Source organism: Chiloscyllium punctatum, chromosome 44, assembly GCF_047496795.1.
Source record: "Chiloscyllium punctatum isolate Juve2018m chromosome 44, sChiPun1.3, whole genome shotgun sequence".
NCBI lineage: Eukaryota > Metazoa > Chordata > Chondrichthyes > Orectolobiformes > Hemiscylliidae > Chiloscyllium > Chiloscyllium punctatum.
The window spans coordinates 17462618-17489483 of NC_092782.1; the positions used below are offsets into that span (position 1 = coordinate 17462618).

Genomic DNA, 26866 nt, shown 5'->3' on the forward strand with positions numbered 1-26866 from the left:
TATGGCAGTCCCAGTCTATGTTTGGAAAGTTAAAATCCCCTACCATAATCACCCTATTATTCTTATAGATAGCCGAGATCTCCTTACAAATTTGTTTCTCAGTTTCCCTCTGACCATTAGGGGGTCTATAATACAATCCCAATGAAGTGATCATCCCCTTCTTATTTCATAGTTCCACCCAAATCGCTTCCCTGGTTGTATTTTTGGGAATATCTTCCCTCAGTACAGCTGTAATGCTATTCCTTATCAAAAATGTCACTCCCACTCCTCTCTCGCCTCCCTTTCTGTCCTTCCTGTAGCATTAGTATCCTAGAACATTAAGCTGCCAGACCTGTCCATCCCTGAGCCTTGTCTGTAATTGCTATGATATCCCAGTCCCATGTTCCTAACCATGCCCTGAGTTCATCTGCCTTGCATTGAAATAAATGCAGTTTAATTTATCAGTTCTACCTTGTTCTCTGCTTTGTCCCTGCCTGCTCTGACTGTTGGACTCGCTTCTTTTCTCAACTGTACCAGTCTCAGATTGATCTTTTTCCTCACTAGTTCCCTGGGTCCCACCTACCACCTTACTAGTTTAAATCCTCCCTAGCAGCTCTAGCAAATCTCCCTGCCAGTATATTAATCCTCTTCCAATTCAGGTGCAATCCATCCTTCTTGTACAGATCACCTCTACCCCAGAAGAGATTCCAATGATCCAAAAATGTGAATCCTTCTCCCATACACCAGTTCCTCAGCCATGCATTCATCTGCTCTATCCTCCTGTTCCTATCCTCACTAGCTCGTAGCACCGTGAGTAATCCAGCTATTACTACTCTCAAGGACCTCCTTTTTTAATTCCTTCCTAACTCTCTGTATTCTCCCTTCAAAATTCCATCCTTTTGTCTTCCTATGTCGTTGGTACAAAGACCTCCTGCTGGGCCCTCTCTCCCTTGAGAACATTCTCTGAGACATCCTCGATCCTAGCACCATGGAGGCAACACACCATTCTGATTTTTCATTGCTGGCCACAGAAATGTCTGTCTGTGCCTCGGAATAGAGAATCCCCTAACACAATCGATCTCTTGGAACCCGACATACCCCTCATTGCTTTACAGCCAGTCTCAATACCAGAAACCTGGCTGTGCATGCTACATTCCCCTGAGAATCCACCACCCCCTTATATTTTCCAAAACAGCATACTTGTTTGAAATGGGGATAGTCACTGAAGGCTCCTGCACTAACTGCCTACCTCTCTCACCTTTCCTGGAGTTAACCCATCTCTGTGTCTGTATCTGCAACTTTTCTCCCTTTCTATAACTGCCATCTATCACCCTTGCTCTCGTAAATTCCTCATTGCTTCTAAGTGTCGCTCTAACCATTCCATACGATTTGATAGGATTTGCAACCTATGACGTTTATTGCAGATACAATCCTCAGTAATACATAAACTCAAAGTAATTATTTAGTTCCTTATCCATTTCCTTGCTCCCCATTACTATCTCTCCAGCGTCATTTTCCAGTGGCCCAATGTACACTTTTGCTTTTTATATATCTAAAGAAACCCTTTAGTCTTCCTGTCTCATGTACCTAATCTGTCCAAATCCTTCTGCAACCTTCACTGCCCCCTCAAAACTACCTGTCCCTCTACCTATCTTTGTATCATCCGCAAACTTAGCCAGAATGCCCTGAGTTCCTTCATCCAGGTCATAATGTATCAAGTAAAAAGGTGTGGTTCCAACATTGAGCCTTGCGGAACACCATTTGTCACCAGCTGCCACCCTTTAGATTGCAGGTCAATCATCTCAGCCCAGCCTTCCTTTATATTACTGGCCAGTTTATCCTCATATTTAATCTTCTCCATCCTTACTTTTTTTTTGTTGCCCTCTGTTTGTCTTTGTAAGCTTCCCAATCCTCTGATTTCCCACTGCCCTTTGCCACATTATATGCTTTGTCTTTTGCTTTTATGCTATCCTGACTTCCCTCGTCAGCCATGGCTGCCTCATCCTTCCTGTACTGTACCTCTTTTTCCTAGGGATTAATTTTTGCTGTGTCTCCTGAATTACTCCCAGAAACTCCTGCTATTGCTGTTCCATTGTCTTTCCTGCTAGTCTCCTCTCCCAGTCAATTCTGCCCAGCTCTTCCCTCATGCCTTTATTCAGCTGTAGTACCATTACCTCTGAATCCATCTTCTCCCTCTCAAATTTACAGACTGAATTCAATCATATTATGATCATTGCCTCCTTAGGGTTCCTTGACCTTAAGCTCCATTATCACGTCTGTCTCATTGTTCAACACTAAATCCAGTATTGCCTGTTCCCTAGTGAGCTCCACCACAAGCTTCTCCAAAATGCCATCTCATAGACATTCCGCAAATTGCCTTTCTTGCGATCTACTACCAGCTTGATTTTCCTTAAATCTCTGAACATAATAACTCCCTGGATGGCTAGAGTCTCTCTTGTCAAAAATGGTCATTGCCTGACTCATGAGTCGTGCAAATTTTACTTGCCAGTTATCACCCAAGCCTAGATGTTGCCCAGGTTTTGCTAAATATGGACATAGGCTGCAAATGGCACCGAACATTGTGCAGTCATGAGCAAACATCTCCATTTCTGACCTTATGACAGAGCGAATGTGTTGAAGCTTTAACCAGGTGAAGATAGTTAGGTTTAGGACACTACTCTGTGGAATTTTATACAGTGATGCCCTAGGCTGAGATGACTGACCTGCAAAAACCACAAAGCTACAACTCCATCCAATGGAGAGTCATTCCCCATTATTTCCAGTCACTTCAAGTTTATTTTTGATACCACTGCTACAAGGCCATGCTTTTGATCAAAAATGCCTATTTATCAGCAGAACCCCAGTAAATTTTAGAAAACTGAAGAACAGAAGCTCACAGACTAAACATAGCAGTTTCTAAGTTGCATGAATATTTGCATAACGTCACCCTAAAAAATTCCAAGGCCTTTAACAATATTGTCAGGCTATCTAAAAGAATCCATCAGAAACAATTACCTTATAGGAATGGGTGTGGCCCCATCTCATGATCAATTGAGAAATTATTCAGACCGTTTGTAGAACAGGCCATTAGATGCAATTGCTTTAGATAATGGATTCTGATGAAGAAATAAACTCTTCCAGCCATTATCTAAACAATTCTAAACCTTAAAACTTAAATAATCTTGCTATGATCATGGGTCATGTCACCTAACCTCATGTTTAAAAAAACCGTTTACCTCCAGGCCAGAGAACAAGAGATGTTAAAGATGATAGCCCCTGAGAAGACACTCTTTCTTCCTCTATCTCCATTCATCCTGTTGTTTACATGGTCTACCTTGCAGACAGAATTAAAAAACTGAACCCAGCAGCTGCTAACTTCAGGAGACCAACTGAAAATCGCCCAGAAACAAGTTGAAATTGTACCATTGCAGAATCTGAAAAGAACCTTGAGGCCGATCCAAAACTATCAAAGGTATCAATCTACTAAACTCAGAGACAACAGATTTTTGTGGACTTTTAAAATGATGTAATGTAACCTTCCATTTTGTAAGTTACTTGCATGCATGCACCTCAGTGTGTATGTCAGTGCACGTGCATGGCTAAGACACAGAGAGCTTCACAGCTATTTTTATTTAGATCTAGATTAACGATAAAAACATTTAATAAAAAATGTTTTCTCTTGTCTTTGAGAAGATTTATGAGAAAACATATCTGTCTCTCTTTTACAGTCACAGTACTCAAATACTTACTCAGTTTCTAAGTATGCACTTTATTTAAAAGAACAACCTCTTGTGGTCAAACCTGTAAGAAAAGTGGTGAGTCATTCTCCCGCTTGCTACCTGGCCATACTACCACCTTCAATCAAATGCTGTCTGATGTCATTTTCATCTCATCTCTCAAATTTAGCTCTTTTTATGTCAATGAGCTCAGGAGTAAAGTGGTTCAGAACCCAAGCTAAGCATTGACGAGCAGGTCATTTCTGTTTAAGTACTGCTTGACAACACTATCAACAACATCTTACATCACTTCACTGATTTCTCAGAGTAGTCTGATGAAGCAGTAATTGGGTGGATTGGATATATTCTGCTTTTTGTGGACAAGATACACCCAAGCAGTTTTCCAAATTGTCAGACAGATGTCAGGATTGTAGTTGCAGACAACAGCCTGACTAGGAGCACTAGTCTTCATGAGTGTCTTGCTATTGAATGGAGTGAAGTGAATTGGCTGAAGATTGGCCGGGGGTTTCAAGAGGAGGGTAACAAAATGGAAAACTAATAATAGTTTACCATTAGAAGCAAAACCTTTAATATTGTTCAACAAAAGACATGTACCAAGTATAGTTTTTACTCCAACTCACTACAAGACATTTGAGCAATTTGAAAAGTGTTAGTGCACTGGTACGGACTACTACTTCAGAACTGAAACTGTCTAATTGAAGTAGCCTAATAAATTGAAAATGAAAGATTAGATTGGAATAGGTCAAGTCAAGAGTTCAAGCAAAGAAACTGAAGACAGCAAAATATGAAGTGGGAATGTGAAGAGGCACAAAACGATTGAATAATGTAGTTAACAAATTATCCCCTTTGAGAAGATAAAGGAAAACAAATGATTATGCAATTCATAATTCAGTAACATGCAGAAAAAAACATTTTAAGATTTTACACATTAAATATACAGCCAAATCTAGAAACTGTGTTCTCAATACCCAAAAAGAATGTGATCTATAGACTTTCTGCTAATTAATTCAATTAAGTCTTTAAGTATTAGTTGTGGCTCAGTGGTAGCACCCGTGATTCTTGGTGGATATTAGCGACATTGGAGACCTCAGCTTCTAAATAAGGCTGATATTTCAAAGAAATACATAAATGGTGCTGCACTGTCACAGATGCTACTTGTTTCAAGTAATGTTCCACTGTGGATGTAGCTACTTTCTTGGGTGAATTTAAAAATTTGCCATGGTTTTATTTTAATCAGAGCAAGAAGATTGCTTAGTGCCCTGATCAACGCTTACTCATCAATGAAAATGGGTTATTGGTTAATTGCTTGGGATCTTGCCATGCGACAACACATCAAAAGTGGCGATCACGCTTACTGATGCTGTCATGGACAGATGCATCTACAGTGGACAAATTGATGAGGAATGAGATCAAGTACGTTATTCCTTCACCACCTACTGCACATCCAGTCTAGCAGCAATGTCCTTTAGGATTCCCACAGCTCAGTCAGCATTGGTACTGCTGAGCCACTCTTGGCGGTGGATTGAAATCTCCCATCTAGAGTACATTCTGTGTCCTTGCAAGTATTGTTCAACACGGAAGAGTACTGATTCAGCAGGTGAGAGAGGATGCTACATGGTAATCAACAGGAAATTTCCTTGTCTATCTATGACCTGATGCCATGAGGCCTTGACATGTCATGAAATCTGGACTCAATATTGAGGACTCTCAAAATAAAACAAAGAACTGCAGATCTGAAACAAACAAAAACAGAAGTTACTGGAGAAATTCAGCAGATTGGACAGCATCTATGGATAGTCACTGAGTTTCTCCAGCAATCCCTGTTTTTGTTTGTTAAAGGACCCCTAGGGCAGCTCCCTCCCAATTGTGTAACATTGCATCACCACCTGTGCTGAGCTTGTCCTACCGGTGGCTCAGGATGTACCCAAGGATGATGATGGTGGTGCCTGGGATGTTATGTGTAAGGTGTGATTTTGTGAGTATTACTATGTCAGGCTATTGCTTAACTATTCTGAGAGAGAGGGGTCAATAAGACTGTGTTTGTTATTGCTGTTTCTGGGTCTTAATGCCATGTGCTCTGTCCAGTTTCATTCCTTTTTCAAGATGCTCTAGCAGTTGATAAAATTAAATGGAAATTAAAGACAGTGAACAGCAAACCACACTGTTGAGAGTCTGGAGTCACATGAAGGCCAGACCATTAAAGATGGCAGTTGCCTCCCCTGAAGGACATTAGTGAACCATGTGTTCTTACAACAATAGACAATGGTTTCAGCATCATCATTAGACTCTTTAATTGCAGGTTATTCAATTCAAATTCCACAATCTGCTATGGTGGGATTACAGCCCTCGTCAGAAATACCCGAGTCTCTGAATTACATTATCACTAGGCTATCACATCCCTCAAATGGCTCTAAAAGGCTTTGGACATCCTAAAGTCAGGAAAATGCAAATGCACTTTCGTTTAAGCCATAGATGCTAGCTTTTGGATTAAACTCTGTTCTCGTGGGTGAGAAAGAGAGATCCAGTGGCACCACACAGATGAGTAGCAGCAGGCAAGTAGAACACACTGCAACACATCCATTACAAATTTGTAAAACATTAGTGAAATTTAACATCCCATGTCAGAATAACTTCAGTATGGAACACAAGACAACCATACCTTGAAGGCGACATGCACATCACTGAGAAGAGGACCCTCTATCTCGACAACAGGAAGAGACTGCTCTCCGCTAATTAGCTGGATGTTGGCACCAGAAGTATCCATGCATTCTGCCGAGTTCTGAACAGCCTGTCCCTCTGCAGGGTTTAGTGCTTTTGCTAGTGTATCAAATGCCCTGAAATACCAACAGTCAGGAAACACAGGCACGTTTTACTAAAGTAACGTTCCTGGTCGTACATCTGCTTTAGTGATATCATGAAGCTGATAATATAGTATGATGAAGACTACAAATAAATCAACTGGTTGAAAAGTCTGCCAGATACCCATAATTAACATTTGTGACCACAAAGTCTGTAATGCACCAGGATAATTTTAGAATAATGATGAGATCTTTGGTGTACATTTTAAGGATACGTCTGGACTTTGTCTCGCTAATTCCAAGGTAAATATAAAATTCACTTTCTTGAAAAAATTAAATACGGGTACTACTCTATGTTTTGTTTGTAACTGTAGGGAGGTGAGCTTTGCAAGATGCGTTTGCAAACAACAGATAGTCTATTGCAGAATAATCTCTGAACGAATTACCAAAACCATGTGAGTTACTCAGACAAACTGTGAAAAACAAATGGTAATTACAGACAGCAAAACTGTATATGCAATTTCAAAAGGTTGTATGACTTCCAAAGTGTGAGTTTGACACCTGCAAGTTCCTCTCTTAGCCACTCATCATCCAGACTTGGAAGTATATTCATTATGCGCTCAGTGCCACTGTCAAAATCCTGGAATGCCCCACTTAACAGTTTTAAAGATATTTAAATCAATATGTTCAGAGATGCTATGACACACCTCTGGAGCAGGGACAATTTGAACCTGAGCCTCTTGGTTTGGAGATAGGACAGTACCACTGCACTGTAAGAACACTTTCAACAATTTCAGATCATAACTACTGCCGTTAGACAGCAGCCATTAGAAATTATTCTGCTGACAGCACTCAAATCTTTAGCCTTAACTTTTTTTTTCACTGATTCATTACCATCTCCTTTTGCCTTGGGCCATCACCCTTTTGCCACTTAATCTTGTCTGTCTTCCATCCTATTACAGATTTCTTTTCTGTTTTGTTTTTCCCTTTGCTCACCACTTCTAAGCATACTGCTTTTATTGTAATAGTTCTAATATTTGTTATGACTTATCAGATTATAATTACCTTGTAATATCGCTGGCAGACTGATCATCTTGTTGCATTTCTGATAAAGAAGTATCTCCATTACTTAAGGTATCAATCCCCGATAAATCAGCACTACTTTGGGACAGATCCTTGGATTTGCTTAAGTTTGCAAGTGATGTTACTACATTTGCAAGAGTGCTTAAATCACCTTGACAGGTTTCGGCCTGAAAAGAAAAGGACAGGTCACAAAGGTTCTAAATGAAGAGCTTAAAGGATATCAGGAACTTTAGACTCAGTTAGATCACCTTGCTCTCAGCTGCGAGTAGCATAGCACTTTCTGTCTTCAGCAGTGGCTGTTGTATGTTTACCAGCATTCCAGGCTCCAGCAGACCTGCAGGCCTTTTAGAAATAAAAATGCAAGTAATTTGTATGTACACAACCACCATGACACATTTCACTCCTTCTGCGGTCAATCGATTAAATTCCTACACAAGCACATCAACTCCACTTGACCATTAAAGGAGCTCTCTTATGTCACTAGTGACAGATAAAGAACCACAAGGGAGAACTGGAAGAGCATACAGTAACTCCACCCAAACACCTGGTTAGCTGTCTATTCTGAATATGTTACATATGTAAAATAATGCAGATGCTGGACACCAGAAATGAAAATAGACAATCTGAAAACACTCAGATCAGGCAGCATTTATAGAAAGAAAACCGGACAACATTTCAGGTCTGTAAGCTTTCATTAGGTTTACCGCCTGACCTATTGAGTATTTTCCGCATTTTACATTGCTATTACCTCTGAATAAATTGGCTAGTTTCTTTGAGTAATCCCATGAGTTTCTATCTTCCAATAATGTGAATAAGAATATTAAAATGATACACTTCAAAACTGGATGTTATACTAATCGACTGCATTTAATTTATTGTTTGTACAACAAGTAGGGAAAAAATCAACAGCAGTAAATTGATTCTGGGCCAGGAACCTGTTGCATCGAATGCTTCATCACAAATGTCTGCCCAAAAGAGGAGCTACCAATCAAACCATCTTTATTAGAGCAAACAGCATTCTAACCTCATGGAATACCATTTTAATTTTTGTTTTCAAAATCTAAACTCTTTCTCCATACCAATTCTGGACATTCCAGTGTCTGACACTGTTGGCTGCTATTATAATTGATTTTCCAGATTTAACACTGTTCGTTCTATAAACGTGGATAGATTATCTAGTACCTTGCACTTTCTTTGTCGGTTACAAAGGTAGGTGTTGCAGCTAAAGGACTCCGTAAATCCTTCCTGATATAAATCTTCTCAGTTGAGGCTGCACAGTTTGCAGACTTCTCTCGTGAAACTTCAATTGGTTTCCGTTCACACTGAACAGCTATTGAAAAGCAGACAGCATCACAACAGTTAATACAGCTACTCTTAATTTGTAAATGGTCTCAAATCATTTGGAGGTTCAGCCATTCACTTACAGTCCTGCTTCATCCCTAGTGCTAGGCACCTCTGCAGCCGGCAGTACTGGCAGCGATTTCTATGATGTTTGTTAATAACACAGTCTTTCGATCCTCTGCAGACATACACCAAGTTTTTCCTTATGCTTCTTTTGAAGAAGCCTTTACAGCCTTCACAGCTCACTGCTCCATAATGGCGCCCTATAAAAGCATGGAGAGGAAAGAACAAAAGACTAGCATCCCGGTATCAAACTTATAAGCAAGATTACAGCGAATAACGAAAATGATTACTAGTTTATTAGCAAGTGCTAAACACTTGCAATTTTCCATTAAAAAAGTGCTACAGCATTTAACAGGAAAAGAAATGTAGAGACACACATGATCATTGCACATGTTAATGGCCTGAGCCAGTTCCAGGTTTGTGTAGATTTAAATTCACACAGAACTTCAGTGCTCCATGCATAAGGTGTCCATGAAATGACAGAATTTAGCATTTCTCTTGACTCTAAAGTTTAGATTGAAAGAGAATAAGGTTTGTGAAAGCCATAGAACTTCAAAATATGTGCTATCTTTATACTGAGCTGCTTGAATGGTAAGTACACAATCAGTACAAGTGAGTACCATCATCAGTCTGTAACATAACTGAAAATCATTACAGCCAAAAATAAACAGCTTATTTCTTCAATTATTACCCTACTTCTCTCCCACTAATTTTTTGGAACCTTCCATTTTATTCCTACTTTTTAACCACTTTCCTCTTGTACTTCCTCCAATTAAATATTGGGAAGAATATTCCCCACTCCAAACTTCGTTCCCTAACTACTGAATACATCCCTCTTCCTAGCAACAATTGATGGTTAGGTTAATCTGTTTCCAACTTTGATATCACATTTAATCCAGACATAAGCTTCCATCTTCATTGCCACATCCTCATGAAGATCAGGTACTTTCATCTCTGCAATATCGCTCATCTTCACTGAGTCATAGCACATCAGCAATGAAACTTTCATCAGTGTTATTGATTCCTCTAGACACTCACTCCAGTCTGGTCTCAAATACTTTATTATTTATAAATTTAAGGTCATCCAAAATGCTTCTGCCAGTTTCATAAATAATACCAACTCCTGTTCTCCTCTCCTCCCAGTGCTTACTGACCTGCACTGGCTCCTGGTCAAACAACATGTTGAATTCAAAATTCCAATCTTTTTCAAACCCTTCGTCAGGGTCTTGTCCATCACTATCTCGAATTCCCTCCAGCTCTTCAACTTTGAGTTATCTGCTCTCTTCAACTTCTGGTTTCTTGAACATCCCCAACTATTATTTGGGGCAGTATGGTGGCTCAGTGTGGTTAGCACTGCACCAGGGACCCAGGTTTGATTCCAGTCTCGGGTCACTGTGTGGAGTTTCACACTCTCCCCGTGTCTGCGTGGGTTTCCTGCAGGTGCTCTGGTTTCCTCCCACGATCCAAAGATGTGCAGGTCAGGTGAATTGGCTATGCTAGGTGATTAGATGCATTAGTCAGAGGGAAATGGGTCTGGGTGGGTTACTCTTTGGAGGGTCGGTGTGGATTTGTTAGGCTGAAGGATCTGTTTCCACACTGTAGGGAATCTAATCTAATCATTATTTCTCTCGCATTGGTAATAGTTCCTTTCAGTTGTGTAAATAGCAATTTTGGAATTCCCTTCTTGTTTCTGTCCCTCAGACATTTTTATTCACTCAGGAGATGTGGGTTTGGTTGATTAGGCCAGTATTTTATTGGCCTTTTCTAAATGCTTGAGCAAGTAGTGGTGAGCTGCCTTTCTTTTATTGCTGCAGTCTATTTGATGTACACCCAAAATTCTGTTAGGGAGGTAGTTCCAGGATTTTGACCCAGTGACAAAAGACAAAAAATATATTTCCAAGTCAGGATGCCGAATGCCTTGGAGAGGAATTTGCAATTGGTGATGTTCCCATTTAACTACTGCCCTTTTCCTTTTTGAACATAGTCCAGTCCAAGACGCAAATCAGCCTTCCATCCAATTACTTCATTTATACCCCCTGCTGCCTCAGGATAATGACCAACATAATCAGACCACACCCATATTATATTCTCATTCACCCTCTTCCATCAGGCAGAAGATATAAAGTTTGCATTCATGTACAAATAGATTCAAGACAGCTTATTCCCTTCTGTTATTACACTTCTGAATAGACCTCTCAATTTTAAATTTAATATTGATCTTACTGACTGCGCCTCTGCAGCAGTAACATTGTATTCCTCACTCTGTTCTACTACCCTAATGCGCTTTGTATGGTATGATCTGCCTATACTGCATGCAAAACAAAGTTTTCACTGCACTTAGGTACATATGACAATAATAAATCAAATCTTGATGGTAGTGGTTGTGGGTTTGGATAGTGATTTTGAAAATAATCTTGGAGAATCTCAACGCTGCAGCTTGCACATGGTACACACTGCTGCTACTGTTTGTGATGAAGGGAGTGAATGTTTGTGGTTGTAGTGTCAATTGAGTGGGTTGCATATGATGTGAATTGTGTGATGTCAAGCTTCTCAGATATTGTTGGAATTCCACCGATCCAGGCAAGTGGGGAGGCAAGAGAGGAGTTATTAGATTACTTACAAAGTGGAAACAGGGCCTTCAGCCCAACAAGTCCACACCGACCCACCGAAACACACCCATCCAGACCCATTCCCCAACATTTACCCCTGCACCTAACACTACGGGCAATTTAGCATGACCAATTCACCTAACCTGCACATTTTTGGACTGTGGGAGGAAACCGGAACACCTGGAGGAAACCCATGCAGACACAGGGAGAATGTGCAAACTCCACGTAGTCAGTCACTTGAGGTGGAAATTGAGGTGGTCTATGGCGCTGTGAGGCAGGAGTGCTAACCCCGTGCCACAGTGCCACTCACCGCTGATGTGCTTTCATAGCTAGTGTTTTTATGGCTGGTCCGATTCAGTTTCTGGTCCATAATAATCCCCAGAATGTAAACAGTGGGGATTCAGTGATGGCAATGACATTGAATGTCAAGGATCGACACAGAGATTCTCTCTTCCTGAAAATGGTTATTGCTTTGAGTGGCATGAATGTTACTTAGTACTTGCCAGCCCAAGCCTGGGTGCTCCCCAGGCCTTGTTGAATTTGGCCATGGACTGCTCCAGTATCATAAGACACGAGTGGTGCTAAACATCGTGCAATTATTTGCAATAATCCTCACTTTTGACCTCATGATGAAGGGAAGGTGAGAAGGTTTCAAAACTTGTTTGGCCAAAGACTTTGCTTCTCAGATCTATTTTTTTTGTGTGAGAGGCTTGGTATCATACTGCGTTTTATAATGCTCCCAAGGGCATTAAATTACCTTAAAAGCACTACATAAAGATAATTTTTTTTCTACACATGCTTAAATGTTGCTTATACTATCTTGACTCTTTCAGGGAGACTCGGAGAGTAAAATCCTAGAACCATATAGCAAACTGTCCACCAACTAATCTTTAATCCGAAATCTTTTCAAAAGGGCCATTATTTCATTCTACATATTACTAGCTGTCAGCCTGTCAATGAATTTTATGGGACCAATGATATAGGAGAAAGAAGGACTAAACAGAGCCTCAGAGCAAATAATGTTTTACTGACAGGCAATAGGCAGATAATAGTATTCTAACTTTTTCAAACAAGTACAGAAAAACACAAGAATGACCAAATCAAGGAGCTAGGCAGATCCACAACATCTCACCTCTATCTATCTCAATGTATTAAATTGATTGAAGTGATTAAAACAACTGCATAGACACAAAACAAGTTGGAAGTATTATTTTTATGTAATCAAAATTCTCTGCAAACTAATTGTATTTGAATATTTGTCAGAGATTGAAGTGTTCTCTTACCTGAAGCCCTGTCCCCACAAACTACACAAAACTCCAGTGGCGGTTTGACTGCACTTTGCTCTCCTGAAGCAGTATCTGTTACAATCTACAAATACAAAAATACATAGTCATTATTTTCACCTCTATTTTAATTCAATAAAGTATCAAGGATTAGAATATATGGGGACGTTCTCTGGATTTTCCGCCATAATATTAACAGACATTCTGGAAGGTTTGGCCAAACTTAAATGGGATCAGAAAAATGGTGGAAATTTTAGTAGGTCAGCATATTTGAATATAACTGGCGTTGCTTGCTGCCAAGTGGCAGGACCATTAGTGGTTCAGGAACATACTGAATTCTGGAGATGGCTTTGCCACGGCTCTTTAAATGTGGTAGGAAGGCAATCCACCACCACGTTTTCAAGGCAACTTGGAATGGACATAAGTTGAGCTTGGCAAAGGCACTCACCCAAGAGCACGCAAAACAGAATACCAAGAAAAGTTGAGAAATTATGAATACAATGGGGCAAATACATTATTTCAATTCAATTGCAGTTTTCAAATTATAAAGGTTACTACTTTTACATTCACTGCACCTGTATATGCTGTGCTGATCCATCAGGTGATGTAAAAATGAGTTGGTTGAGACCTGCAGAGTCAGGTGTGGCCAGGATTACTTTTCCTTGCCCTGAATCAGGTCTGGCTAAAATCACTTTGTTTGATGGTGTGCCGTCTGAATTAGTTAAGATGAACTGTTTGCTCGCACCATGATCCATCGATGTGACGATTTGAATCTTCTGGCCAGTCTGCTGATCAGTTACGATCTACAAATAAAAATGTATTGTTTAGTGCCTGACGCTTGTCAAATGATAGATGAGGAAAAACCAAATTTAATGCGGTCATATTTTAGGTCTGCAGCAATTAATGGTCAATGAGACAGACAATTTATTTAGTTAAAAAGTACTGGCAGCACAATGCAAGGAGGTACAACGCCACACAGACCAGTAACTACCTACATGAGGGGGAAAGCCAGACTTCTTCATCTGCTGACATATCCTTTGCAAAGGCTGAAAATAGTATATGGATGGAGTTGGTTTTAACGCTCAAGTACATGCAACTGTTAGGCTACTTTCACCACATTTAGTAAGAGAAAATCTACCTGAATGCGCTGAGCTACTGTGACACCAGGGTCTGCAGGAACAATCTGAATCCTCTGTGGGGTACTGGTCATTATTGGTCGTCCTATTACAGTTCCTGGAGCTACAGTAGATAATGTCCCTTGAGAGTGGGAGACCTGTGAGGAAGTTGCCAGGAAATATACAATAATAAAAATAAAAAAAAGGCACATCTAACTTCAATTTTTTTTTAAAGAAAAACATCCCTGTCCATTGCAATTAAAATTAACTTTAAAATGATTTTTAAGACATATGGCACCTCCACATTTTCTTTTATTAATTTCCCACTGGTACCTCATTATCGCAGTTCCTTGCTCAGCTGGGAGATTGAGAAAGCCAGAATTTCAACTGGCTCCACTATTGTAATTATTGCTTATAATAACATGGAAGATGATCTGGAGCCAGGCTGAACGGAGTTCCACTTCCTGGCTAAAACTGGGAAAATGGAGTGAAAACCAAATTGAAATTGGTGAAAACTATGAATACTACATCTATCAAAATAATTTTACTAACTTGGCAAAAGTGAAGTAGTATATCACCAAAGAAATTCCTTTTTCATTTTAGTTAGCACATGTTAAACAAGGGACTCCTCCCTTGAATGACAAAAGGCTTTGCCATAACTCTTGCTTCCATCCCTAGGAGATAACTGAATGGTTTGTCAACCCTGGCTGTTCCAGAAATTTACAGCAATGTCCAAAGAAGCTTATAATTTCAACTAGTTATTTATTGATTTTGTAAGACGTGTCTTCTGATGTGACACTGATCCTCCAAAATGCCCTGCTGGTATCCAAAGTTTTCATCGCTCTCAGCAATTTATAAAATTGAGCCACTGATCACCCCAGTAGTCAATGAAATAAAAATTCTGGATTAATGGTGCTGGAAGAGCACAGCAGTTCAGGCAACATCCAAGTAGCTTCGAAATCGACGTTTCGGGCAAAAGCCAATGAAATAAAAAAGCATGCTTCTGCCAGCCTCTACAAATTAGACACTTTGATTACCACTACACCATGTTGCCCTCAGAAATACATCAATGTCCTTTTCATTGTATGGTGCCTGAAAGTGCACACAATAACATGACTCAATTTGTCTGATGATAACATAATTCAACTAACATGGTATGCATGTATGAATATGAATGTCCCCAACGCATGACTAACTTTGCTTTTGACAATTTTGCAAATATTTGCTAACTTCTGTGTTCAGCCAACAATCCCATTAAAGGTCCAACTTTTCTGGTAGGTGTTTTTTCATAAGGTACACAGTTCACTTCTACCATTCCAATGTCTCTTTACCACATTAAAACTACCTGCATTACCTCAACCTTTTTGAACATTGTTCAATTTTCTTTCATGTCTTCATCTTCATTACCTAATGTGATTCCTAATATTCCAACAACCTCCCCAATATTTATCACCTAGCCAAATTACTTGATGCATATGACATTACATGGCAGCATTACATTGGAAGAGTTTGCTCTTTGTGGAATGGCACTATAAATATAATTAAGCAGATTTGCTCATTTTTGAGTTTCTGAATTATTTCAGAAACTGCTTATTATTTCACCAAACATACTCAAGAGAAGAAGTCTTCACAAAATTATTTGCAGTGTGATTCGAAAATGGCGATGCAAGTCCCTTGCAGGGTTTCTCGTATCAAACAGGATCAACTTCAAACAGATGCTGGTTACTATTGCAAGAACGATTCCAGTTTTCACATCATCTGCTTTCCATCCCAACTACTTTCAATAAATAAATTTGAGTATATTGACTAACCTTGAAGGTCTTCTGAAAAGTAACATGCAAATTTCACCAAGTACCTTGTGTGAATGAGAGCTTGCATTTGTAACAGCACTATTAATACAGTGAAACATTTCCAAGCATCTCATTTCAAACAAAACTTGGTGGCAAACCCAAACAGAGAACAGATAGGGAAAATTGGAATTAACAAATTGAGGAGCCTAAGGATGGAGGATACAGTCAAAACATTAGAACTAGTTCTTTCAGGTCTTTTTTGCCCCTTAATATTGCAACCTCAAAATTCTCGGCATAGTAGTTAATTTATATTGCATTATACTTATATATCTTTACACAGAGGAGACCAAAACTCTAAACTCTGCAAATCTCTTAGATCCCCGCTGCTAAGCAAAACCAGCAGCTTAAAAAGGGAATCATGGTCATTCTAATGATTTCTTAGCTAGGCCGCCTGTTGAGTGTAATGAATAAAACTAAATCAATATTATAAATCTCAGTGAAATATGCAAACAGCTAAGTATTACAACTGTGTGTTAGAGGGGTGATTTAACATTGCAAAACAAGCTTAATTCCAAACAGGAAAAACAAAACGGAAATGAGCGTGACAATCACTTCTAGAGCAAATAGACAAAAGTAATAGAGTGTAACAATATGCCTCAAGCACATATTTATTAAAAGCTGGCTCTGCCAGTAAAGGCACCAAAGGATATTGTCCTCAAGCTTATAAAGCCTTACTTCTTTAGTGGGTGCTCAAACAGGAACGAACACATAAGACACTCACAAGCTCCAGTTTATGGTAAGCTATTTTGTACCTTTTCAGAAGCAACATTTTTGATGCTGAACTGTGCCAAAAGCAACTATGTTCACAATGTAATTCATGAAAACTGTTTCAAAGGAAACCCAGGTAGAAGAAGCTTTTCTTTAGCAACTGTTTTTATTTTCTTCTAATTTGTACAGCAAAAAGCCTTGTGCAGAGGAATACTGTTCAGAGTAGAATTCAAATCCAGGTCTGAACATAAAAGACCAAACCAAATTGTTTCTGGATAATGCAAAACTTTAGAGGAGTTAGATTATATATTTTTTAAAAAAAAGAGTAAAATTGTTTCAGACAAAGAAAAACATCATGGATTACTGGATTCCTTTATTATTTTTTCAAAGGGTATGGATGTCTCGGTTATTGCCCACCTCTAATTGCCCTTGAGAAAGTAATGGTGAATTGACTTCTTGATCTGTTACAGGTAGGGTAGATACATTAGGAAGGAAATTCTAGGATTTTGTCCCAGTGACAGTGAAGGATATAATTCCAAGACAGGATGGCGTGGGATTTGGAGGAACTTATTGTTGTTTAAAACAATTAGAAATTGGATTTTAAATTTTTGTTCTCCACATACCAAGAATGCAAAATGCACCCACTTTCACAATGAGAAGTTTGTATTGAAGTTACTTGAAGTGGTATGCGTGTATTTCAGAGTTCCAGAAAAGCAAGTTGACTGCACATCTGTTTTCTTATTCAGTTGCAGAGCAGAATGAGGCATGCATTTATCTTTTCACATTCAAAGTTCAGAGTCACAATTTATTCAATGTTCTTGTTCTTTCAGCAGAGTTCCATCAAAAGAAAAATACATGGTGAGATTTTAAGTTTCAATCGCCATTGATTTGGCTCCTAAAATTTTCCCAAGCATAAAATTGTGCGGGAAAATACATTGCAATAAAACTAAATATTTTTCAACTGAAGGATCCTAAATGAATTAAAATGCAAATTGAAGTCATAGAATCATATAGATGTACAGCATGGAAACAAACCCTTCGGTCCAACACGTCCATGCCAACCAGATATCCCAACCCAATCTAGTCCCACCTGCCAGCACCCGGCCCATAATCCCTCTAAACCCTTGCTATTCATATACCCAATGCCTCTTAAAAGTTGCAATTGTATTTGCCTCCACCACTTCCTCTGACAACCCATTCCACACACGTACCACCCTCTGCGTGAAAAAGCTGCCCCTTAGGTCTTTTTTATATCTTTCCCCTCTCACCCTAAACCTATGCCCTCTAGTTCTGGACTCTCCCACTCCAAGGAAAAGACCTTGTCTATTTATCCTATCCATGCCCCTCATGATATTATAAACCTCTACAGGGTCACCCCTCAGCCTCCGATGCTCCAGGGAAGACAGCTCCAACCTATGGTGGTTAGCACTGCTGCCTCACAGCGCCAGAGACCCGGGTTCAATTCCCGCCTCAGGCGACTGACTGTGTGGAGTTTGCACGTTCTCCCAGTGTTTGCGTGGGTTTCCTCCGGGTGCTCCGGTTTCCTCCCACGGTCCAAAGATGTGCAGGTCAGGTGAATTGGCCATGCTAAATTGCCCATAGTGTTAGGTAAGGGGTAAATGTAGGGGTATGGGTGGGTTGCACTTCGGCGGGGCAGTGTGGACTTGTTGGGCCAAAGGGCCTGTTTCCACACTGTAAGTAATCTAATCTAATCTAATCTATTCAACCTCTTCCTACAGCTCAAATCCTCCAACCCTGGCAACATCCTTGTAAATCGTTTCTGAACCCTTTCAAGTTTCACAACATCCTTTCGATAGGAAGTGTTTAAAAAAAAACTAACAAAGGCCTTTCAAATTTAATCTGATTGATAAGATTCACAATACAGTTGCAACTACTGTCCATGTAACAGAGTTTATGCATTTATAATCACTTTCAGTAGTAGCTGGAACAAATAGACTATACCTGTTGTTCAGCTAGTTGCTGAACTAAATCATCAGTAATTGTGATGAGCTTTACTTGAGCCTGTTCAGTCAAGGAGACTGGTGGACTTCCAGCCATAGACACTTGATGCATATGAACCTGTAGTGGACGCAAAGCAACTGTTTAGAAACAAAGTGACAGGAGGAGACCATTTAGTCTCTCAAGCCTGTTCTGCCATTCAAGTAGATTGCGTCCGACCTATAGCTCAACTCCATTTACTTGCCTTAGGTGCATAGTTTTTCATATTTTTATTTAACAAAATTTCAGTCTTGAAAATGTCTATTGTCACAGCATCATCACTTTTTAGGGCAAGAGAATTCCAGATTTTCAGTACGCTTTAGATAGAAAAAGTGCTTCCTACGTTTTTCTCCTGAATGGCTCAGTTGTAATTTTTAGATTGCATCCTGCTATTTTCCCCCAAACTAAGGATACAGTCATCAAAACAAGTTCAAAATCAGAACAATTCAGTGCAGTCCAGTACCATTATTAGAAGGTGGCCTGACTCCCAATCAAATGGTCAAGTCCCATACTTATTTTCTCAGTACACCCACACCAGCTTGTAGTGGAAACATTAGGACTATGGGGAGGGAGGAGAATGAAGGCATGGATGACACAGTGTCAACCTGCAGCAAGTACATCATCTTTCACAGCTCTGGTGTGGTGCAATAGTCAGCTAGAGACCCAGCAATGGATGTTTATTCAGTAGTTGTCAAGCAGCCTGTAGTTGAAATCACACAACTGAGAGTAAACGGCTTGTTGGAAGCAACTTCTCTATGTGCACAGAGGTGCAATAATACATGGAGTTTAGCCTGTAGTAGAACTTTTCTACTCAGAAGCCTCTCAGTTGACATCCAGAGTTGAAAAAGATGAACAATTTCTTGTGAAATAGTTTGTTAATGCTATAACAGGCTGGCAGAAGCAAGTGGCGTGACTTCTTGCAGAGAGGGACTGAAACTGATGAGAACACTCAAACGCTGCTTGACAGGTACATGACACAGGTCCCAGTTTTCAAGTAAATCCACGTCCTGTCCCCATATTACGTGAGGTCCAAACCAGGGGCAGACAATGCATTTGCAGATTTTTGACTGTGCAGAAATAAATGCAAAAATGCATGGGCTTGCAGAAAAAGCCACCATGCAATATTCATCACTCTACTGCTCTGAAAGCCAATGGAATAAAACAAATCTGTTTCTATTTTGCAGAGGAGTCTGAACTATAATATAAATGTAATGAAATGCATGTCTGCATGTGTTACACTGACTTAAGCTATAAAAGCCACATCAGTATATGCAGAAAGTGTAAACTCAAATGACCTAAGACCACTTTCAAAGTGACAGAAAAGTTTACCTTCTACTTGTCCTCACAATGCTCTCAGCTTTTACAGAGGTAAAAAATACTACTGTATTCAAAAGCGATAATGATGACCCAATTACTTGCTGCTTTTCAGCATGCCTAAAGAGTGAAAGAAAAATTACTTTTAAAACAAGGAGGGGTAATATTATTACATCAGTAACAAATTAATTAAAACGCTTAATTGAATTTAAATTACTTTTGAGTAATACATCCTTACACAGGTTTTGTCTAATCGGAACAGTTTATAACTAACATGCTTTCTTCCTCTGTTTGATTCTTTGCTTTTATGTTTTGTGTTTACAGGAACATATTTTCCTCCCTTACTCATGAGTTGAGGTCTATGCTTGTCATCAAGCTCACATGCTTAACCAGCAGAGAATTCCACTAAGTAGAAGAAAGTTTATCATAACTTATTAAACGCCCCAACTATAATGCAAGCGTTGGGAAGAAAGCGGGGCCTGATCAATTCAAATATTTCAACAATAGATGCAAGAAAAAGATATAACAGGGTTACACTATTGAGTTAAGGTATCTGGGACAAGCAAATGCAATAAGATACATGACCTTCCTTTCCAACATCCTTCATGACTGAGTACATAAAATGCTCTATCAAAGCTCTACAGCCTGTCCAATTAAAACATGAATTAGGATGCTGTGGAAGACAAAGTATTTTATCCTGCTGGTTTTAAAAAAATGGTAATTAAAACATCACTATAGAGTTAATGAATGCTGGGTAGGTAGGCATGTAGGTGCCCATGCTCGTGGGACAGGGGAGAGGAGGAGAATTCTATGGTTTTTGAGGGTGGTTCAAAAGACAATTCAAATGTATTACAGTCTTGACTGTTATTTTCCTTCTCATCTCAAAGAAAACATGGTCACAGGACAACAAGTAAGGGATTTTGAAACTGGTAAAGAGGACTTTTTATCATCCAAAGTATGTTTGAGAAAAGGTCTTCTTGGAGTATCAGAAAACTACACACCCTACATTAAAATAGCAGTACATTTTGACTGTACGATGTTTGTATAACAATCTGGACAGGAGGCAGATTAGAGCTGCTCAGGTGTTTCAGAGCCATTCACACAGAATTAATCACAATTAATACAAATTAATCTCTGCTGAAAACTGGGTGCATATCTTGTGTTGAAGTATCAAGTGGCTGGTATCTTCACATACTCCTTCGCTTCATTATCCTTGCAATCAATAAAGGATTACCAAGGGATTTTCCCATTTCACCTGGAGAAAAGTTTGTATAAAATAAGGTGCTCCAAAAGCTCTCTTACAAAGTACGTACAGGAGTTGCTGTTCATGACAAATCAGCTATTTATGACAAAGCAACACATCTAGTGGTATGGTAAGGTTGAGAATCATATCTAAAAGTTGCTGTTGATCATTTAGAATCCTCCATCTTAGCCTAATTACCAGAGATACCCATTGCCTGAACCTGAAACATAAATCTAACATTGTAAGAAATAGTAAAAGAATGAAGCTATTTGGCCCTTCAAACCAGATGCACTTTTCTAAAAGATTATCTGATGCAGCTGTTGCCTTCACTCCACTTTCTTTTCTCCTTCCCATAAACCCAACTCAGCAGATTCTTGTGAATTAAAAAAATCTGTCCAACCCTGCATTTAATTTATTCAATGACCCAACCACTGTGCTTTCTGTGGCCCAGAATTCCAAAGACTAATGACCTTGAAATTTTTCATGTTTGTCTTAAAGGCTTTAAACTGTGGCCACTTGCTCGAGATACTTCTGCAAGAGGAAACATCCTTTAAGCAATAAAATCAACTGCAAGAAACTTCCATTTCCTGCACACAAATTAATAATGATCCAACAATATTAATTTTCACCCATTTTCTTTGTTCCTTACTGACCTATTCAGGAGACACAGAGAAGTAAATTCAGCTCTGGTGTGGTACAATAGTCAGCTAGAGACCCAGCAATGGATGTTTATCCAGTGATTGGTGAAAAGGTGCATGCATTATATTTTGGAGGAAGGATATCAGGTTTGGTTGAGTATATCTTTCTGCTAAATAGCTTGCTGTCACTTACTGACACAGATGACCACAAAAATAGAAGTCACAACACATAACATGCCATTTTTGGTGCTTATCCTCCACTTACACAAATAACCATATTTACATTTTTATAACTAGTTTCCACATCTCTTAACTTTCATCCATCTATCCAATACAACCTTAAACGTTGACTGACTTTCTGTCTCAATAACTCACCATGAAAGTAAACATATATTGAATGAATAGCTCTCAAATAGCTCCTTTCAACAAAGCTGAATAAATCTTACACTTGTGCCCATGCTAACACATTTTCCAGTGAAAGCAAGACTTCACAATTTCCGTATTAATTGCTGATGTTGCCCTACCAAGTAAAAGTACAAAGTTTAAAGTCTAATTTAATAGCATCTTGGACATGACTAATTTAATTTTTGGCAGTTACAATGCATTAAACATAGAATTGCTGCCAAAAGAGCATTAATTATTAGATTGTCTGCAGCTTCAGGGGTTCCAAGATTTTGGAGTCAAACACTTATCTAATCTTCTCATAATCTTCATCCAGTTGAGGTAAAACCAAGGACCAGTTTGCCTAGTTTAGGTGAAGGTTTTCCATAGCAGCAATTATAATAGGCATTGAGCTCATAGAACTTTGCGGCCTTTCATGTTTATACTGGCTTTTTAACTAGTTATCCAATTACTTTACTGCTTTTTTTCGAAATTTCTCAAGCATTTATCAAATTCCCAAAGGAAATTGTAGCAGATTAGCAACACTTTAAAAAAATTCATGGATATGAAGCACATTTGGAATGATCAAAAAGAAATGACTTAAGCTATTTATAAATGCAATCTTTTTTACCCATTTAACACTCAATTGTGAGAGTTGGCTTTATTGTTGTAAAAAAAACAATGATGTAAGTGTTTAACCCTCTATCCTAAGGTGCAGAGACAGGTAGCACCCCAACATAAAGAACTGGCACCCAACTGGCTGAAACCAAATCTAAACTCTTTCTTTGCCCAGCCAAAAGAATTCAGAAGTTCAAGTAGTGGTGCAGTCATATTGGAAACGAGGTTAGCCTTTGGTGAAAGTTTTAAGCATAGTGGTACCATCACAGAAAGTTCCTTCAACAAAAAGCCTCAACAGCGAGATCATTTGAGGCAATTCATCAACAGCATCACCAAAGTTAAACTTAAAGGAAATATGTACTTAATAAAAATGTGATTTTTAACATTAAAATCTCAAGTGACAGCACATCATCTTGATTATGCAGTCAAAGACAAGCTGGAAGCTATGGTTTCAAACCTAACTAGATGCTATTACATACTTCTTCAGGAAGTGAGACTTGAACCTGGGCTTCCTGACTCAGAGGTAGGGACACTACTACTCTGCCAAAAGAGCTCATGTCAGCTACAAAAATTCCTCAACTTAATTACTCATGTTATGAGAAACTCTTCACCTTAAACAATTTAGTGCTGGCTTTGAGTAAGCTTCATGTTGTATGAAAGATCAATAATGCCTCCACGTCCAATATAATGGACTGCTCGCTTGTAGTCAAGTTCAGCTCAAAGAATATCTAATCAGATTCCAAGTTTTTTCAACCTCAGTAGTCAACATTTTCCTTGCGATACATACTGAACACCTGATAATAGGAGTGATTAGTGTTTAACTTGTGCTTAGAATTGAAATATCTGGCCATTTTGCAACCCATTCTTAGAGATACAGTGCACATTGCTCCCTTAGCACGTCAATGTATTTGCACGTCAAGAAAATGCAGCAACAAGATCTCCAATCTCCTGTCCACCATCCAAACCATGATGAATCTTCAGCATTCAAATTTTTTTTTTAAATCATGTATCAGCCCCCAAAACCTCTTGATGCTTTAAAAAAAAGTCAGCATTTTCTAATGACAAAATAGTTTGTGCTTATGGTCTACTGTGGTGAAATATTCAGAAACCAGATCACATTCATGTCTGCACCCCTGAAGGAAACAGGTTGCCTGGCTTATTTTCCTTTCAGGAAATCTAATTCTAAGGGATAGGATCAAAAAAACTTGAAGTTAGTTAAACTTGAACTGACTCCTCAGTGGCTACATACTTTTTCTTTCAAGTATTTCAATCAGGTAGGTGACAAAAATTTCAGTCAGCAAAGACAGTGATAGGAATAAATCACGTGCGCCAAAATGATGCAAGAATGTTGTAGGTCGTTCGGCTATAATGTGCGTTTCATCACTACCTATAATGTGATTGTCGAATTGTGGACATTATTTGGATAACATGAACTTTCTACTGAATGGGAACAGCAATTTTCTATTTGCAATCTTCTACAACGCGATTTTCTATAGCGGAAGGTTGCAGAGGAACACAACTGTACTGTTATAGCAAAATGACCTGTACACAATTGGGAAGATGATATATTTAGGATACAATACAACAGGTCCATAATCTGAGGGGAAGTGCTAAGGCAGTACATGATAAAAAGGCACTTGGGATCCTGAGTGTCATTAAAAGATTGTGCATGGATGCAAAACGTTCCTCAAAACACTAAAGCTGTTAGACTTCAAGGTTTGTTTTCAGGCTGCATTTACCACTCTCTCTTATCGCTAGATAGGGAATTCTTGATTTTAATCTAGCCCAGATTATACAGCCAAATCTATATGGTGCTGGTGTGGAGAAAAAGAAGGATGTGTCCCTGAAGGATTCTGAACATAAGAATCAGAGTTATTAAAATCAAAGCACTGCTGGACTAATAGTCAACATCCAGGCTTCGGGTGATAAGTGGCAAGAAATATTTGTGCCTGGTATTTGTGCAGCAATTTCTCCTTGATAGTCAACAGCAACATCAATGAATGCCCCGCTATCAAAATCCTTTACCACAGAGCAGAAATTGAACTGGACTAGTCATATAAATATTGTGGCTAACAGAGTAATTTAGAGAGGTGCTCATGGCTTCGTCATGATATCATTGGGCAATTAATGTAGAATCATCCCTCTGGAGAAATGAGTTTGAATCCCACCATGGAAGATGTTGAAATTTGAATTCAATTAAAAAAATCTGTAATTAAAAATTGCTCTAATGGTGACCCTGTAAATTTCGCTGATTGTCATAAAAACCTCTCTGCTTCAATAATGTCCCTTTTCTGCCAGCCTCATTTGAGCTGTCCTACATGTGATTCCAGATCCACAGCAATGTGGTTGACTTTTAGCTGCCCCCTAAACAAATAAGCATGGGCAATAAATGCTGACCCGGCCAGTGATGCCCACATCCACAAAAAAATAAAAAACAAAATTCTGTGGTGAGCAACTCATCTCCTGCTTCCCAAGAGCCTGTTCACAACCTACAAGCCACAAGTGTAAAAACAACGTCTTAATTTTCTGTGTCATTTTAATTATGAATTGAAATGAGGAAAAAACTGCCTTATAGTCAAGGATTGTTAGATATTGATTGCATGCTTTAAAAGCAGTAATCTGAAACTCCGTGTAGGTACTGTTTACACAGCTGCTGGTTCACTGTACAAAACTGGACAGAACTTAGAGTTGTGAGGAAAATGGAAGTAAGGTTCAAGGTGATTTAGACAAGTTGAGCAAATGTACTGTATTTGCCAGGTGTTTGTCCAATGTGGCTAAATATGAAGTTATACGCTATGGTGTGAAAAGCAGAAAGGAAGACCATTATTTCAAAAGGTGACATATTGGGAAAAATGGATGTTCAAAGCAATCTGGTATCCTTGTACATTAGTCAATGAAAATAGACAGATACAGAAAGCAATTAAAAAGGCAAATGGCATACAGTTGTTCATTGTAAGAGGATCTGAGTTCAGAAGTAGTGATGCTTACTACAGTTATAGAGACTGAGGGAGACCACACCAAGAATCCTGAATGTAATTTTTGTTTACCCACATAAGAAAAGACTTACTTACAATGGAGGGAGCACTGGAGGTTCACTAGGCGGATACCATGGATGGCATGAGGACTGACTGGCTTGACTGAGCCTGTATTCCTCAGAGTTTAGAAAGATAAGAGGGGATCTGATTGAAATATATAAAATTCTACCAGGCTTGAACAGATTAGATGCAGGGAGAATTTTGTTTTCTGCTTGAACAGTGTAGAATCAGGAGACACAATCTTAGGATGTGGGATAGACCAGTTAGGACTGAGATGGAGAACAATTTATTCACGTGAAATAGTGTACCTGTGGAATTATCTATCACGTAGAAGGTTTCAGAGCACAAGAATATATTCAAGAGATAGATAGATATATAGAGTTTTAGATTTTAAAGGTATCAAGGGACACGGAGAGAAAGCAGGAGTATGGAGTATGGCATTGAAATAGGGGATTGACCATGGTCACTTTTAACGGTGGAGCAATCTCGAAAGGTCGCAAGAGTAGTAACAGAAGGTGAAGACGAGCTGAAGAAAATGGTGTGTACAAATGGCAATTCAACTGACTGCAAGTAACTGATTAATCACAAATCCACAGACCAAGGCTTTCTGACTGGTTTTTAGGCAGTTGAACAGCTTTAGGCTGCAAATAAGATAGAGAGAAGCAATCTGATATCTGCAAGGTCAGGAGCTCCCTCTGTTCTCTGCAATAAAACCCTCTTAAAGTCTTAAGAAAACTGGGTCATTTTTACTTTCAGCAATTTCTCTAAGCTGTGACTTGTAACTAGCAAGTCTGCGAGGTGTTGTAACTGTGGACCAGCTACCCAATGACCCCTGCAAACCAGTGAAACTATCTGTAAGAGGAAGATCGAGAAGCAGTGTTCCCATTAGCACATTGGCAAATTGGGACCAATGAACTGTTTCCTTCTGCCCATAATACCTATTTTTTCAGTATTATATAATGCATTAACTCTATGTATGTGAAAAAAGAAACATATATAGATATATACACACACAAACTAAATTATAAATATGGGAGTTTTTAAGGGCGTTAAACACTTAACTGGTAGAGATA

The 26866-nt window shown here is 39.0% G+C and overlaps 1 protein-coding gene across 10 annotated transcripts in view; it reads right to left on the minus strand.

The window, feature by feature from the left end:
- nr2c1 (nuclear receptor subfamily 2, group C, member 1) overlaps window positions 1–26866 on the minus strand; it is a 126523-nt gene that overhangs the window by 25469 nt on the left and 74188 nt on the right. For 4 of the 10 annotated variants that reach the window (XM_072562372.1, XM_072562371.1, XM_072562370.1 and 1 more), the window contains 9 exons: window positions 18529–18645; window positions 14032–14166; window positions 13469–13696; window positions 12894–12978; window positions 9022–9201; window positions 8780–8927; window positions 7846–7939; window positions 7580–7764; window positions 6376–6550 (listed from right to left, as the gene is read on the minus strand). In XM_072562372.1, coding sequence (XP_072418473.1) covers window positions 6376–6550; window positions 7580–7764; window positions 7846–7939; window positions 8780–8927; window positions 9022–9201; window positions 12894–12978; window positions 13469–13696; window positions 14032–14166; window positions 18529–18645 — 1347 coding nt within the window. Of the gene's footprint in view, window positions 1–6375; window positions 6551–7579; window positions 7765–7845; window positions 7940–8779; window positions 8928–9021; window positions 9202–12893; window positions 12979–13468; window positions 13697–14031; window positions 14167–18528; window positions 18646–19893; window positions 19999–26866 lie in introns of all 10 variants that reach the window. The other 6 variants (XM_072562375.1, XM_072562373.1, XM_072562378.1 and 3 more) reach the window with 5 other exon arrangements.